The sequence below is a fragment of the Mauremys mutica genome, chromosome 1 (genome assembly GCF_020497125.1).
Source record: "Mauremys mutica isolate MM-2020 ecotype Southern chromosome 1, ASM2049712v1, whole genome shotgun sequence".
In the NCBI taxonomy this organism is placed as follows: domain Eukaryota; kingdom Metazoa; phylum Chordata; order Testudines; family Geoemydidae; genus Mauremys; species Mauremys mutica.
Window position 1 is genome coordinate 315,036,971 of NC_059072.1, and position 17,460 is coordinate 315,054,430.

General features: G+C 42.0%; 1 protein-coding gene across 10 annotated transcripts in view; it reads left to right on the top strand.

The window, feature by feature from the left end:
* Window positions 1–17,460, top strand: part of LOC123369938 (probable tRNA methyltransferase 9B) — a 58,812-nt gene that overhangs the window by 18,386 nt on the left and 22,966 nt on the right. For 3 of the 10 annotated variants that reach the window (XM_045016077.1, XM_045016044.1, XM_045016095.1), the window contains exon 2: window positions 15,888–16,084. In XM_045016077.1, the coding sequence (XP_044872012.1) occupies window positions 15,931–16,084 (154 nt within the window). In that variant the 5' untranslated portion in view covers window positions 15,888–15,930. Of the gene's footprint in view, window positions 1–7,293; window positions 7,355–8,045; window positions 8,164–9,082; window positions 9,149–10,723; window positions 10,843–15,887; window positions 16,085–17,193; window positions 17,326–17,460 lie in introns of those variants that run through there. The other 7 variants (XM_045016068.1, XM_045016059.1, XM_045016052.1 and 4 more) reach the window with 6 other exon arrangements.

The following is a 17,460-nucleotide window of genomic DNA, read 5'->3' on the forward strand; positions in this document are numbered from 1 at the left end:
CATCCTCACAGCTTGGATACTTTGAAGGCACAAGTAACTGCTTTTTATTTTAATTACTTTACATTTATTATGACTGTTTTTATTATGTTGAATAGCAGCCTGGCAAGGGCAGAGAAATGTTTTGCGAAGCTGTTATGTGTTAAGTCATATGTACAAATGGGATCATAGCTGGTATAAATCAGTGTAGCTCCACTGAAGTCAATTTATGTCAGCTGAAGACTTCGCCCATAACTTTGTGGTGAATACCTATGGCAATATCCATATGTTAGTAATTTTTAGGAGTTCACTTACAGCTTTAAAACACCTGTAAAATAGAGGGGTGTTATGAAAATGCTGATAGGCTTCTATAAAATACGTACAGTGCCAGATTCCTTGCTCAGTCATATTGGAATGAAGCCAGAGTAACTGTTGACTTACGCTGTCAGAGATGAGAATCTAGCCCACAAATGATTGATGACCCTTAAAGCCTAAATATTGGTTTTGAAGTCTGTATGAATTTCCCTTTGAGTCTCTATCTCTCTCTTTGTATTGTGATTGTCTTGACCTGGCTCACTGCAATAATTCAGGGTTTATTCATGGCTCTTCCTTGTTTTTTATTTTTGTCTGAAGATAGTTCTAGAAGTTTTGTTTAGTTTCTCTCAAGGCAAAAAGAAATGCTGCTATCTTTTCCTTTGTGTGGTAGAAACCAGTGGAGAAGAACTTCCTTGCCCTGGAGATCTCTAGGGTTTTTTAAGTTCTGCCTTTCTAAAGCTGAAAGGGTTTGCAAAATGATGATCCTCTTTGTCTGTCTGTTTTCATCCCAACAACAAGGACCTTCAGGCTATTCAAGTGAATATTTGCAGACAGGTTAAATGTTGTGTTCTCCAGGCCTACAGAGCTAGAGCCTTGTGACTCAGCTGTCAGAGGTAATTCCTGCCAGGAATATGGCAGCTTTGTAGTCAACATCTATATAGCAGCCACTTGGAATTGGCTGTGAGTGGAGGACAAAACAATAGGGCATGTTTTGTCCTCCATTATCAAAGGCAGCTGCAAGACAGGAATCCTTCAGGCTGTGTTTTTTAGCATCTCCTGTCTGGACCATTTTGGTGCTACCGTTCAAGTTCTGATGATCCTTTTTGTGTGGCTGTAGACTGCTTTGCATCTTCTTTCACCTTCTCTGAGCTAGTCTTCCCTCAAGCTTAAGTACTGGTTGTATATTAAATCCATTGTGAAACTAGTTCTGTACGCAAATATTTGAAGTCCTGTTCTGCTCCCATTGATGTCAAATGGAGTATAATTGGTCCCTAAATTTATCAGCTTTGGCCCTGCTGTATATCTTGTCATGTCAGTAAAGATGTTGATAAGGTAATAATTGGAGATATACCAGTCTCCTAGAACTGGAAGGGACCTTGAAAGGTCATCAAGTCCAGCCCCCTGCCTTCACTAGCAGGACCAATTTTTGCCCCAGATCCCTAAGTGGCCTCCTCAAGGATTGAACTCACAACCCTGGGTTTAGCAGGCCAATGCTCAAACCACTGAGCTATCCCTCCCCCAATTGTATTGAATTGAATACAAGGTCCCGTCTCTTTTTCTATGTGCAGGTGTGCGTCAGAAGATACAAAACTTTCAAAAATAATAGATAATCAATAAGTAGAGGCCTGTGTTTTTTTCACAAATATGAAGTAACATGAAATAAAACAAAAAACAACCTATAAAATGGAGGAAAAAAAAGCTCCTGTAGCTTCCTGTCCCTCATGGCGGTCCAGCTTCTCACTCCGGGCATTGGGACTGGATAGCCTGTCTGTTCCTGTGTCATGACAGGCTGGACATGGGGCAAAATTTGAGTGATGGGGGTGTATCCTGGTACACAGGGTTGCAGCACCACTCAGTCAAATTTGGCCCATCCACTCCCCCCATCATTATGGAGGGGCAGACATCCCAAACCTGAGCAGCACTGCCACACCATGGACTAGGAAGCAACACCTAGTATGGGGAGCGAGGCCCAGCCCTGCAGGTCAAGAGCCACAGCTGACAGCTGGGTGCAGGGTGGGCATGCTCTGAAACCTACTTTGTCCCCCAACCCCATGGCTTTTCTACCCACCCCCCGAGGCAAGACCTGACATTTTCCCTCCAGATCTCCCGCAATAGAAAAAAATCCAACAAAATTCCCCCAAAATAAAATGAAAAAATATAAAAAAGAATTTCAGAGTTCTACCAGTAAGCTTATTCAAATGTGCAGTGCAACCGTGTTCTCTGTTTGCTTTTGATCTTCTCATCCTGAACAAAGCTACTCAGATTAGTCCACCTTTGATCATTTTGGCTTCAAAACTTATTTTTCACCAATTCTTCCTGTATATTCATTTCCCTCATTTTGGCCCAGATTCCACAAACACGTACGTGCATAAGTAGTCCTTTTGAAGGCAATGGGGTTACTTCATGATTTAAGGATTTCTCACATCCGAGACCCATGTTTGTATGCTGGGGTGGCTGGAAATAGTTCCTAGTTTGATATAACTTTGGTTTATTATGTACATTTGTCCCAGACACTGTTGTGAGAGAGGTGTTCAATAAACCAGTTGAGGACCTGATTCTGCCACCCTTACGTTAGATCAGTGTTACTCCCAGACTGCAGCGCATGAGCCCTTTAATGGTTCTTTAATATGTCTCTTGTGGCTCTTTACAGTACATGATGTTAAAACACTGTGATTTAATTATTCATTAAAGATGTTTTTACTATGTTATTAGTTCAAGTTGATAACTTGGTTAAGTTATTAACTTATTTGCTCTGAGAATTGTATATATATTTTATACATCTATCTATATAAAACTAAATATTTCCCCTGTCATGCTGTTTAAATATGAATTGTACTATGGTAAATTCACACTACTGTGCCTCTTTTGGGTAATGTTGATTGCTAATTTGGCTCCTGAACCTCTGAGGTCTGAATATCACTGCGTTAGTAATTTATTCTACAAGTAGTCCCATTACTACTGGGCATCAAGAAAGGTGGTAGAATCAGGACCTAATTAAGTAAATAAATTAGGTGAAATCCTGTCCCCACGGAAGTTAATGGGAATTTTGCCATTGACTTTAATGGAACCAGGATTTCACCTCTAAGATTTATTTTTTTCTAAGCTGCAGAACTTTCTCTTTTCCGTCCTTAAATATATTAGATTTCCCATCTTTCATCTTCCAGGCATTTTCCTGTTCATCTTGTTTATATATTTCTTCATACACTTTCCTTCCCTCCCTCCCCATTTTGTCTGTTGTCAACTAGGCATACTGATCTTTGCTGCCCCTTGGCTACCTGCTCGACTTTATTTTTAGTGTGTATGGTATAAATCAATATTCTATCAGATAGAGAGCAGAGGTGGCAAGAGAACCTTCTGTTATGGAGCTGTTTTACAAAAGATATGCTAAGATGAGCAATGGTTTCATTTTTAGACTAGCTTATGTTTTTATGACAATTCAAACATAATTTAGACATCGGGTTATCGACTTCTGTTTCATGACTGCTAATCTTAATTGCTGTTTTGTACCTGCTTTGAGTTTCCATTTACTATGTGCTTTTGAAAGCTGTGTAATCAAATAAGGCATGTAGTGATGTGTTTATTTAAAACATTTTATTTCAGAAGCAAACAAATGGGCTGTTGCATTACAAAAGTAGTAACTGTCACAAATAAAATACAGCACTTGGTTTGACTAAAATTGTGCAAGCCCTTTTATTATAGAGATGCCCTTTTTAAACTGGTTGTAGGTTTAGTGAGGAAGGTCCATTCCCTTTCTGCCCACCTGCTCACATAGGAGAATATCAGGCAAGGAGCCCCTGTCACCCACCCATGGCTAGAGTCACAATCAGGAGGGTAGCTAGGGAGTGGGCAGCTTATTTGCCCTTATTCCTGTATGGATCAGGAAGACCAAATGCAATAATTGAAGTGTGTAATGGACTGATTTTGGTTCTGCACTAAGTATAATCTCAGTGCAGCCTTCACTATGCAGTTGCCATCACCAGAATAACAGCTGAGATCAACCAGAGATCGGAAGACACAGATGAGATTTCAGAGTAGCAGCCGTGTTAGTCTGTATCCGCAAAAAGAACAGGAGTACTTATGGCACCTTCAAAGAAGCGAGCTGTAGCTCACGAAAGCTCATGCTGAAATAAATTTGTTAGTCTCTAAGGTGCCACAAGTACTCCTGTTCTTTTTACACATGAGATTGGGGATGATCCAATAGCATTCTAAAACTCTTGTATCCAGAAGACACAGGTAGATTTGTAAAAGGTGTCAGATCATCATACGTATGGGGTGGATTAACAAGAAGAGTAAACAGTATTTGTTTGTAGCAGTAGAACACAAACATAGCTGTATCAACAAAGGAAGGCCCTGATCCTGCATGTGCAGTTATTGACGTCTGCTGCATGGGTGGAGGAGAGGAAGCTGCTTACCTGGGCAGCTGGCAATGTTTTCACATCTTGTTCACTGCCAGCTGCCTCTAGGAAGGAACTGTAGTTACTTCTGCATGAATTAGGGCAAATTTTTCTTTCCTTATGGCTGCTCTGAACCCAAGTGAGAGGACCGCAATCCAACAGTAATCTGTCTGGCAGTGGCCCCTACCTATGTATCGCCCACTCTGTCATCATTTCCCTCTGGTGTGTCTGCTTGTAATGAGGCGTTGCACAGAGATTGCCGCAGGGGTAGGCTGTTGTCGACACCGGCAGTGCCTCATGGTGAACCAGGGGCCTGATCCTGTATGGGGCTACCCATCCTCTGCGCCTGTTGCACTCAGTTGGATGTGATGGAAGGCAGCACCTTTCAGCATCAGGTCCCAGCCAATGTTCCCTTAAATTTTTTACATCCATGCGCAGAATGTATTTTGTTATGTGTACCAATATGGAAGTGATGTGTGTCAGGGCTGGGGCTGAGGGGTTTGGACAGAGTGTGGGAGGGGGCTCAGGGCTAGGGCAGAGGGTTGGAATACAGGGAGTGAGGGCTTCGGCTGGGGGTGAAGGCTCTGGGGTGGGGCCATGGATGAGGGGTTTGAGATTCGGGAGGGGGCTCAGGGTTGGGGAAAAGGATTGGGGGGATGGGGGGTGAGGGCTCTGGCTGGGGGTGAAGGCTCTGGGGTGGGGCCGTGGATGAGGGGTTTGGAGTGTGGGAGGGGGCTCAGAGCTGGGACAGAGGGTTGGGGAGTGGGGGGTGAGGGCTCTGGGTGCAGGCTGCCCCAGGGCTGCAGGGGGAGAGAGGTATTCCCCCAGCCCTCTCTCAGTGCAGCAGCTCGGGGTTGGGGGAGAGGCTCCTCTCCCGGGCAGCAGCAGCTCTGGCTGGGCGGGGCCGGGCCAGGCCAGGGGAGAGGGGTCCTCTCCCCGGCCGCCACAGCTTTGGCTGGGCTGGGGGAGGGGTGCCTCTCCCTGGCAGCTCCAGTTGGGGGGCTGGACAAGGCCAGGGGACGGGCGCTTCTCCCTGCCTGTGTGGCCCTTGGTAACCTGCTGCGTGGCTGTGCAGCTTAGAGGAAACACAGGTCCCAGCTAGGATTTGCATAATATCTCAAAACACTCGTCTATGTCATATAAGGCAGGGCAGGATATGGTATCAACACAGCTATCTTGGAACCCATCTATTGTCCACCAAGGCAGCTGTGTTCATCAGCAAAGATGAAGTGATTAAGGCCTAGAGTGAAACTTTCATGAGCCAGAGGAAGAGCATTTTCAGCAGAAGATCCTCATCTGTGGGACCTTCTTCTGGATGAAATCCAAATGAGCCTAATCCCTTACTGATTTCTGATCCCATTGCAAAATCCACCTTTACTCAAAAGCCTTCCTACAATACCAGCACCTGTGGGGAGGGGGGAAAAGAAGAAAAGAAAAATATGCCAAATCTAATCAGCTAAACCAGAATTGGAAAGTGTAAGGATTTATGTCGTACACATTTCTGTTCTGTAAGTATGACCTACATTCTTTGTTCCTAGATACATACACTTACATTTAGCTGTACTAAAATGCATATTGTTAGCTTGTGCCTAATTTACCAAGTAATCCAGATCACTCTATATCAGAGACTTGTGGTCTTCATTATTTATATCACTCCCACAGTTTTTCTGTCACCCACAAACTTTATCAGTGATGATTTTGTTTTCTTCCAGGTCATTGATTAAAAATGTTAAATAACATAGGGCCAAGAATCAAGCCGTGCGGGACCCCACTGGAAACACACCTGCTTGATGATGATTCCCTGTTTACAACTACAATTTGAGACCTATCAGTTAGCCGTCTTTTAATACATTGAATGTGTGTTATGTTAATTTTATATTGTTGTAGCGATGGCGTGGGCACTTTTACCCACTTGCCACAAGTCTTAGAACAAATTGGTCTGTAATCATTGAGTTATCTGAATTATTGCTAGGAGGAGCGTTGGGTCCACATTTCTATCTGAAAATACCATGCATTGACAAGCCCTCAGAAATGTAGATTGCATTAGTCATCTCACTAAACAGAGAGCTCAGAAGATGAAAAATTCACCACATTTAGTTTCTTGATAAGCTGGTCAGCCTACTTTTGTACATAGGTTTCTGTTTTGTTTTTTAGGTACAGGGTTCTTTTTCAAAGGATTTTTGTATATGTCTCTGGCATCCCTTGAATTGTCTATCATGTCACATACTATTTTACTCAATTGACTAACTGTGTTTGCATCTATGCAAAAAGAGACCAGGTGGGTGGGTAATATCTCTTACTGGACCAACACAGCTACAACAGTACTCCAGACAATCTATAAAAAGACTCAGTCTTCAGTGGCCAGAGGCTCATCATATTATTTTCTTCCCCCTAAAGATTTTTTCCACCCACAAAACATTGAAAATGTAAATGTGGGTTCACTGGTTATTGAAATTTCTTATAAACTTTAATCTTTCAAGTATACTTCAGCTATGCAAAATGCAGATTCTGAGTAAATATTAGTGCAGTTAATGGAAATTGTATAGTAAATGCTTAAGCACAAAGCTGAAAACGACTTCCTTTCTTTGTTCCTAACAGCACAATCCCCTTTCAATGCTTCAGGCGATGGGAGTGGTGTGTGTGAGCAGGGGAAGGATGTCGGAGGATTTGGCCATAATGCAGCATGTAAAGAGAGATTTTTTTTTTAAAAGAACCGTGGAAGAAAAAGGGCAAAATTCTTATGGATTACAGTTTATTATATTTAATTTTATACTTTTTTCATTTGTATAAACATGCCCATTTTATAATAGTACAAAGTAGCACTACAGCATTCAATCCAAGATAATCCAATTACTGTTTCACTCTGACATGTCTCCCTGTTTTATAGGACAAAAATAAAAGAATCTCAAGCTTGATCATTCTGTGGCTTTGTATACACGTTTGATAATGTAAGTAAATTGTAGTGGTGTGTGGAGGTGCCCCCTCTATTTTCCTGTCCATCTCTTTAATGGTGTTACTATATAAGATTCTTACCATCAAGAGATTATGAAATTATTTCTTAAAGCTAAAAGTATTAAATGAACACACTTATTGCAAACAAATTTGTCAGTGTCTCAAACAGCTGGAACTTGACTTTCTAAAAAGCGGTGTACCACTGTGCAGAGTTTAATTTAGGCACTTGGGGTTTTGCGTGACAAAGAATTTGATTTTGTAGAAATCACATTTTGTAGAAACGCTGCAGGTCAGGCTCACAGCTTGTTCTGATGGAAATGCATTTTGGGGGTCTTATTTAGGTGGATGATGGTGCCCCCAAGGCTCTGCACTAGTTGCCTTGTTTAAAATTTACATGCCAGTTGGCATGCTGCTATCAGGCAACGTCAGAGTCTGCTATAATCTGGGTATTCATTTTTATGTCCATTTACTTGGTATTAATACTCATATTTACTTAGCTGTCCTACAGACTCAGAATGTGGCATTGTACTGACTATTTGGCACTTTGACATGTTTCTACCATGCACTCTGCATAGATGTACTGAAGAGGGATTTGCAGAATGGTTTGAAAGACTATATTACAGTTTCTCTGCCTATTTGGGGGTTGGTTTGTTTTTTGTCCACACTTGTTATGATCTATATGTCCAGAATAGCATCAGCTTTCTCAGAAACACTAAGATTTGTTGCAGTGTCTCACAGTGAAGTTGAATTATACAAATCCCTCTGCTGGATATATGTCTGGATCAGGCCGGCAATGAATGATTATGTAAGTTTGTTCATTACCAGCGGTGGCTGCCATTGTGTGTTTTATAAAAATTCTCTTTAGATGACAGATGAATTGGGCAGGACATCCAATTTTTATCATAATTGTAGTTAAATAAAATTAGAGCTTCTGTTTTAAGTTTTAACCATTAAACAACCCCTGATACAAATGATAGTAAAATTGCTGTTCATACAATAAACCTGCGGGGGAGGGACACCAGAAATGGATACTTGTACCTAAGGGCTTGTGTACACAGAGCAGTAATGAGGACTATGGGGTTTGATTTCTAAAGTGTACAAATGCACTGCACATTAATTGGACTGTATAGATCCTGCTGGTGGGCACTATTGGTTCTGTAGTACACTTTAACATAATGCTGTTTGAAACAGTACAATGTTAAAGTACACTAGAGAACATTACATAGAGATTACTCCTTACAATATATACAAAGAGAGCCCCCCCCAATGCCCCAATTTTTGGATATCTACATAAAACTCAAATTGCAAAAAATGAAATTTATAAACCCCCCCAAAACAGAAGCCTATGTATACCAACCACATTAGCATTGTTTGCAGAGGTGACAAACCACATACACATACAGACCCCAGAAATCTTTCAGGCTCTGAATATATGAAACTTCTTGCATTGGAATCACTAGGGAGAGAGATGTATTTATACCCATCCCCAAAGAGGCTGAGTTTGGGGGGCCCTGCATCAGTCCCAGTGCCTGCTGACCCAAGGAGTGAACAACCAAGGTTGGCACCAGATTTTGAGGATCTGCCACCAGCCCAGCCCCCTTTCTGTTGGAAGGAGAGGCAAAACCTGACCGTTTGCTTAGTACCAGCCACATGATGCGCCTTTTAAAAAAAATCCAGTCATCTTTGTACGATGATATTTTTACGCTTATTTTATCATTTTTAAGACAAGAACATTGATGGTACAGATACCAGATAAGATGAAGAATTAATCAATCCTAAAAATCCTCAAGGTAATAAGACCTATTTAATAGAGAGCAAAAAAAATTGTGACCTTCTCTCACAAAGTAGTAAATTGGCTGTCAGAGAGATGTTTGGCTGTTTTTTAAGCTGCATTAGGCCAGCATTGCACCACTCTGCTGGTACAAAGCTACCCTAAAAACAAATTCCCTTGCTGCTGGAAATTTCCCCTGTGTAGCTGACTAGCAGCTGCTCTTATGCCACCTCTCTACAGTCAGCACAAGTGGGAAGGCGTCTCTGTGTCCTGTTGCGAGAATGGTTTGTTGAGACCTTAGGCAGCCAAGTCTCCTAAGATTCTGCAGACTGTTCCAAGGTTGTCTTGGAGGAGGGATGGACCAGTGCAGAGTAGCCCTAGGATGGGAGGTAGAGTTTAATGGTGGCTTTGGGGTAGTCTATTTTTTGCCAAGATCCATATTTTTTGGTCAAGGTATAGTCAAGGTCCAGACTCCAGAGAAAATAATTATAAAATAATAAGTAAATAAAAACATTTCAGGGTGATTCAAAAGGATCTGCCCCAGATTTGGCCCACAGTCCGCCTATTGACTAGCCCTGCGTTAGGCTACCTTTGCACCTCCCCATTCTGAGTTGTACTAAGTGCTCTTGAGCTGCAGGTTAGGATCTTGCGCAAGATTTGCACAATCCTTGACAACATTCACTCCTGGAACTCTCTAACCATAAGCATTCAAATAGTGATAAAAATTTCAGTTAACTAATCATTGTATAATCTGGAGGGGGGCAGAGAGACCTAACAGGTAGCTCTGGGGCAAGTAAGAATTGGCATTTTATAAAATTTGGAAGATGTTTCTCTAAAAGATGCCCTGTATCAAAAGGAAGCCCCCTTACACTAACAACCCCAGCCTTTACAGCCCAGATTAAGTCATAGGTTAGCTGAGTCAAATTGACATCATTGACTTCTACCCAAAGTGGAGAATTATTTCTTAAGATCGAAAAGAAAAAAATCCACCCTTTTAATTTAAAAATTTTTCAGGAACTCTCAGAAAAATAGAAATTGCAGCACAGAGGAACAAATTCTGCTCTAGATCCAGAAGCCCAACCATGACCTCCCCACACTGGAGATGGGGCAGGACTGTATTATAGCTGAGTGGAATGGTGTTTGTCATAGTTCCCCAAACAAAGTGAGGTCATTCAGGCTTTGTGGGGGCTTTCATCTCATGAGGACAGTCGTAGGTTTCATAAAACGTACGTAAGAAAGAAATAAACAATCACTTTGAAGACAGCAGCTTATAATGAATTTTAAGATGTTTGATAAGCACAAATTTAATCTCATTTTCAATCAAATTGTGCCAAATTTAGCTAAAGATTGTGACAAATGATCATTCTGAACTGGCCTCTTATTTTTACTTTTCACCCAATCCTTTAGAAGAGCATATTTTATTTTGTATAGGATAATAGTTTGTGTACTAAAAGTATTTACGTTCCCCAAAGCCCTGCTTATGAGCCAGCATACAGTCCAAATATAATTATGATATTACATAATATGTACACCACAGAAGCAGTCTCTTCCTTAGTGATTGACCTTAGTTCCTACTGGTTCTCCCCACGTATAGGAACTTTATTCTAAGAATGACTTTCTGGATTGGGCCTTTACATTTAGCAGAGACAAGCAGCTACAATCCTAAACTGGCTATTCTCTAAATAGATGCTGCTTCTTTCTTTCTTCCAGCTGGTAAGTACTCCTAACTCCTATGGAAAATTAGAGGAAAATGTAATTTTTTATTCCAGAGGAGAAGGCATTTTTACATGGAATACTTGTTAAGTTATTTTGCCATTGACGTTTGTCTTTTTAACATCTAAAGTAAGTCTGTGTGTCTCACTTTTACCTATCATGTACCTATTTTCTTGCATTAGTGTATATTTGTTTTTAATGTGTCTCAAATAGGAAACAAGTTTTAGGATGTTCATCCTTTGAAAGGAAGGTGTGCTTAGCAGGTGCAAACTTGAAAACTTAAACTCCTTCTTTTAAAACATAACATAAACAATGGCTTTCCACCACTCCCTTCGGCTGATATCAGCCTACAAGTTATTTCCTCTTGTGTAATAAACCGATAGCAAACCTTTGAAATGATGTTTCAGGTTCTTCAAAGAACAGTTTCCCTTTTTATTTCTCTCTCCTCAATATATTTGATAGTACATCATCTTCCTCTTGAAATTACCAACAGCAGAGCATTTCAACTATTTCAGCCTGCATTTTTCTGAAGGCATTCCCGCTTTCCCCCTCCCCAAGCTCCTATAGCAGTTTGGTTATGATGAAGAGTAATAATAGTAATTAAAAAAACCCTTCTCCTCCAAAGCTCCTTGCATACACTAATGCATGTGATTAATTTTAGGCCCATGAATAATCTCATTGAATTCACATTCAGTGAGATTACTCATACATGCAGAGTTAAGCACCTGTATACGTGTTTGAAGAATGGTGACCTTAAGCCTCTGTAACAGCCAAAGAGGAGCATATTGCTGCACAAGAAGGACTAAAACAAGACAACTAACGGTCATTACTATTTCTCTTTTTCTTTGTATGTGCATTTCTAAGGTAGTCATCATTGCATTATGTAGACACCATTACTTACATTAAAAAACAAACAAACAAAAAAACGAACAGTGGTCTTCCAGGATGAGAAACAAGCTCTCCACCCCCTTCTATGCTTTAAGACGTTTTCTTGGGAACATAAGAATAGCCATACTAAGTCACACCAATAATCCATCTAGCCCGGTATCCTGTCTTCCAACAGTGGCCAATGCCAGATGTTTAAGAACAGGGCACTACTGAGTGATCCATCCCAGCATCTGGCAATTGGAGGTGTAGGGACACCTAGAGCATATGTTGCATCCCTGACCATCTTGGCTAATATTCATTAATGACCCTGTCCTCCATAAAATCATCTAGTTCTTTTTTTAATCAGGTTATACTTTTGTCCTTCACAACATCCCCTGGGAACGAGTTCCACCGGTTGACTGTGCATTGTGAACAAGTACTTTTGTTTGTTTTAAACCTGCTGCCTATTAATTTCATTGGTGACTTCTTGTGTTATGTGAAGGGGTAAATAACATTTCCGTATTCACTTTTTCCCCACACCATTCATGATTGTCTAGACCTTTATCGTATCCCCTTTTTAGTTGTCTTTCTTTTAAAGATGAACAGTCCTAGTTCCTCCTCGTTGTTTTTGCTGATACAGACTATGGCTACCACTCTGAAACCTAGTCTTTTCAGTTTCTCCTGATATGGAAACTGTTCCATACCCTTAATCATTTTTCTTGCCCTTCTCTGTACTTTTCCCAACTCTAATATATCTTTTTTTGAGATGGGGTGACCAGAACTGCATGCAGTATTCAAGTTGTGAGGTACCATGGCTTTATATAGTGACATTGTTATTTACTGTCTTATCTATCCCTTTCCTAATGGTTCCTAAGATTGTTAGCTTTTTGGACTTCCACTGCACATTGAGCAGCTGTTTTCAGAGAACTATCCACAATAACTCCAAGATCCCTTTCTTGAGTGGTAACAGCTAATTTAGACCTCATCATTTTGCATGTATGGTTGGGATCATGTTTTCCAGTGTGCATTACTTTGCATTTATCAACATTGAATTTTATCTGCCATTTTGTTGCCCAGTCACCCAGTTTTGTGAGATCCTTTGTAACTCTTCGCAGTCTGCTTTGGACTTCACTGTTTTGAGTAATTTTCTATCATCTGCAAACTTTGTCTCCTCGCTGTTTATCCCTTTTTCCAGATCACTTATGAATATGTTGAACAGGATGTTACCCACTCCATTTAGGGCACTTTGCCTATACCCTACCGAGGGCTCAGGGTGTAAGGCACCTATCCTTACCCACGGAGCTCAGGAAGAAACCTGGTCAATATAAGTACCCACCCTTTCCCTCAGGGCTCATGACTCTATGGGTCTGTGGAACCTTTTCCTTGGAAAGAGCCTTACACAGTTATGCTTTAAACATTTATTTATTAGCAACACACACAGAATATATATACCAAGCAAATATCTTATGCTCACCACTCCCTATATACAGACAAATTTCATCTGATGGCCAGTCAGGATCCACTCATCTGGGGGTTCCCGGCGATGCCTCCGTACATCGCAGTCGTGGGGTCAGAGTTCCAGCAGCTTCATGTTGCACTGCAATCCGAAAATGATTCCTAAAGAGCATTGTTTTTCACTTACATTATATAGGTAAAACTAGCTACCTCCTTCAATTTTACTAAACTTATCACATTATCCCACACTCCTAAATAAAAATTTTAGCCAATTACATACTGGCACTTGTGTCCTTCCTGCCCAAGTTTTTTACATTTTAACTTTCATGCCCAAATGATAACTTAGTTGTGACCTTCTCTGTTTATGCAGATAGTCAACATAAAGACACTGGTTAGAGCTTATCTTACAGAGAGACTCAGTAAAAGGTATCTGGGTGTCTCTACTTTACAACCTTGGTGGTTATAACACTCATTAGGGACCCCTGGTTGAGAACCACTGTTCTAGGTCAAGGCATAGTAATCCAAGCTAAAGGTGACAAAAGGATAGATTGCTGTGGCTGAGAAGTGCTGAATGTACTAGAATTGGCTCTGGGTGTCTCCTGTGGTAGTTGTAATTACTTCCATCAGCATGCAGGGATCGTAGTTCAGCAATGATGTTATTAAAGGATTTTCATAGTGGTGATGGCCCTGATTTTGCCACTGTTTCTGACCTTGAAATTAACAGGACTATCCAGCGTAAAGTAGTATTTACACAATGTGATACTCCTGGGGGAATTGTGTGCCACTGTGCACATGCATATTTCATGTGCTGTGCATATTTTAAATATCTTTTTGCAGAAAATAGCTTCTGCTGAAAAGCTGCTGCAGTTCCACCTTTTGCTCACCAAAGGGTGCAGTAGCATTAGAGTAGAGCAGCAGCTCTTGGCAAGCCCCAGCTATCATAGGCAAGAGAAAGAACCTGCCTTCTTCACAGTGCCTGTTGGGCCAGGTCAGGAGACAGGGTTTATGGGGAAACAGACAGCGTGGGGCTGCTGGGGGGTTAGGGGCTCATAAGAGCTAGTGGGGGAGGACAGACTGGGATAGTGGCTGAATGGGAGTGGAGGTGCAGGGTCACATGGGCAGGGTGTGTGTGCAGAGCTACAGGGAGAAAGTGGATGACTGAGTAGGGTCACAGAGACACATGGTGACAGGGGCAGATGTGCCTGACTGAATGGGAGAGGCTAGGAGTCAGCCAGGGTCTGCATGGGGGTGCTCCTTAGCAATCCCTCCCCACCCCCTAAAAAGCCCTGTTCCATACTTTTCCCACCCATACCCAACAACCCCTCAAGTTCATACCCAGGCTCCTTCCCAGCAATGACTTCCCTCTCCCTCAGCTCCTCTGTTACCCCTGACTCCCCACAAGCCTTTGCACTGCTTCTGAGGGATGCAGGAAATACAGTTCTGTACTGTAGTTCAATGAATTATTATTCAGAGTTCTGTATTAATATATGCCTAGTAAGGAATCTATTTGTCAAAAAAAAAATTCCTGAATCTTTTTTGTTGTCTGTATTGTTACATACATACTTGCTTACAAGATTTTGAAATAAATTACTGAAATAATTGAAACTGGTGTGATTATATTGTGTTATTTTGACAAAGTATGCAAAATTTTGCAGAAATTGAAAATATTTTTACAGTTTTTTTTTTAAATTTGTGCAGAATTTCCCCAGAAGAAATATGAGTAAGTGTTGCTGAATTGGACACAAAATTAGCAAGTCTTAGTCATGAGGACAGGTCTTGCATGCTAAACGCTTGTTATACAACATTGTATGATATAAATATCAGAAAGCAACACAGATTAAACAATGCTTTTTGTCTTAAAAATCCCAGTTGTTTCTCTTTGTTTATGATAACTCATCCCAAGTAGAGATTCAAAACTAATTGCATAATACTACTGTGACAAAGTTCCTCCTCTGTCTTGGTGGGTCCTGCGCTTATTGGCAGATTTGTTCACCTCAGAGATTCACCACGTGGGTCAGGGAACAGCTCAGAGACCTTCCCCTCTGGTAGAACCCACAATCCAGGTCAATTCCTCCTGTGTCTAATCAGGAGTTGGGAGGTTTTGAGGGGAACCCAGGCTCACCCTCTACTCTGGGTTTCAGCCCAGGGCCCTGTGGACTGCAGCTGTCTAGAGTGCCTCCTGGAACAGCTGCGCAACAGCAACAACTTTCTGGACTACTTCCCTATGGCCTCCTCCCAACACTTTCTTTATCTTCACCTCAGGACCTTTCTCTTGGTGTCTGATAATGCTTGTATTCTTCAATCCTCCAGCAATACACCTTCCCACTCTCAGCTCCTAGTGCTTCTTGCTCCCAGCTCCTTGCATGCATACTACAAATGAAGTGAGGTCCTTTTTAAACTCAGGTGCCCTGATTAGCCAGCCTGTCCTAATTGATTCTAGCAGTTTCGTCTTGATTTGGCTCCAGGTGTCCTAATTAGCCTGCTTGCCTTAATTGGTTCCAGCAAGTTCCTGCTTGTTCTGGAACTACCCCTGTTACCTTACCCAGAGAAAAGGGATCTACTTAATCTGGGGCTAATATATCTGCCTCCTAACACTCTCCTGTAGCCATCTGGCCTGATCCTGTCACACTACTTAAATTTTATGGTTGTATTTTGGAAAACGAGACCACACAGGTTTCAGAGATTACTTTCTTTTTGTTTTTGTCTCCTTTCTGCTTCTTTAGGAGTATTGCACTGAGCTCAATGAGTTAGTGTAGCCTTTTTGTGATGGAGAAGGAGGCAAGCCGGTTGGAGAAGGACCACGTCCATAGTGTGTATGAGAAAATTGCTCCTCACTTCCATGATGCACGCTACAAGGCTTGGCCAAAGGTACAACAGTTCCTTTCAGATCAGGAACCAGGCAGCCTGATTGCTGATATTGGTAAGTTGGATCCCTGAGTATGATAACTGTTTAAAAAAAAAAAAGTTTTTTGAGTGTTGATAATGATCAAAGCCAGGGATGCCTCTTCTCTGTATTAAGCAGTACTTTTGGGGATGGTCAAGGTCACCTTGCCTTAGGCTGCAGGTTTGAAATGAGTATTTATCTGCAAAATGAGTGTTTTGGAGCTGGTAGGTACTCTTTTAATCATAGCCTAGCTGCCTATCAAATTTGCCTCCTGCTGCCTGCTCTCCCTCTTTCTTCTATAATGGCCCTGCTTCCAGAGCCACCCATAGATACATACAAGCCATGCGTCTGTGCAACTTTTCCATTACCTACTTGTGACGGAGTGTACCAGGCCTTTGAGGCCCCTTGCTGGACGGCTCGTGGTCTTACCTTACCCTGCCCCAAGAAAGGAGCAGTGAAGATGGGTCCTCCAGGCCTGCCTAGAGAGGCTGCACAGAAGCAGCCAATCTGAGCCCAACAGGCTCGGCTAAAAGGAGCTGCAGGGCCTGAGCAGGTCAGTAGGTCCAGAAGAGCAAGGAAGGGTGCTTCTTCCTGGTCACAGGAGCTTGAGAGAGAGTGCCAGAAGATGGGTTCTGGTGGCATTTGCATTTAATAGAATCATATAATAGGGTTGGAAAGGGACCTCAGGAGGTTTTCAAAGCAGGACCAATCCCAACTAAATCATCTCAGCCAGGGCTTTGTCAAGCCTGACCTTAAAAACCTCTAAGGAAGGAGATTCCACCACCTCCCTAGGTAACCCATTCCAGTGCTTCACCACTCTCCTAGTGAAAAAGTTTTTCCTAATATCTAACCTAAACCTCCCCCACTGCAACTTGAGACCATTACTTCTTGTTCTGTCATCTTCTGCCACTGAGAACAGTCTAGATCCATCCACTTTGGAACCCCCTTTCAGGTAGTTGAAAACAGCTATCAAATCCCCCCTCATTCTTCTCTTCTGCAGACTAAGTAATCCCAGTTCCCTAAGCCGCTCCACATAAGTCATGTACCCCAGCCCCCTAATTATTTTTGTTGCCCTCTGCTGGACTCTTTCCAATTTTTCCATATCCTTGTAGTGTGGGGCCCAAAACTGGACACAGTACTCCAGATGAGGCCTCACTCATGCCGAATAGAGGGGAATGATCACGTACTTCGATGTGCTGGCAATGCTCCTACTTATACAGCCCAAAATGCTGATGATTTGGTAAGAAGGAAGAAGATCTGAGAACTTCAGCCATTAGGTAAGAGGTGAAGAAAAAGGGGCTACGTGGGAAAAGGCCCAGGCTAGCAACAGCAAACTGGAGGCAACTGCTGTTGATAGTGTCTCTGGGTTGGGATCCGGAACAGTGGGTGGGCCCTGGTTCTCCCACTGGTGA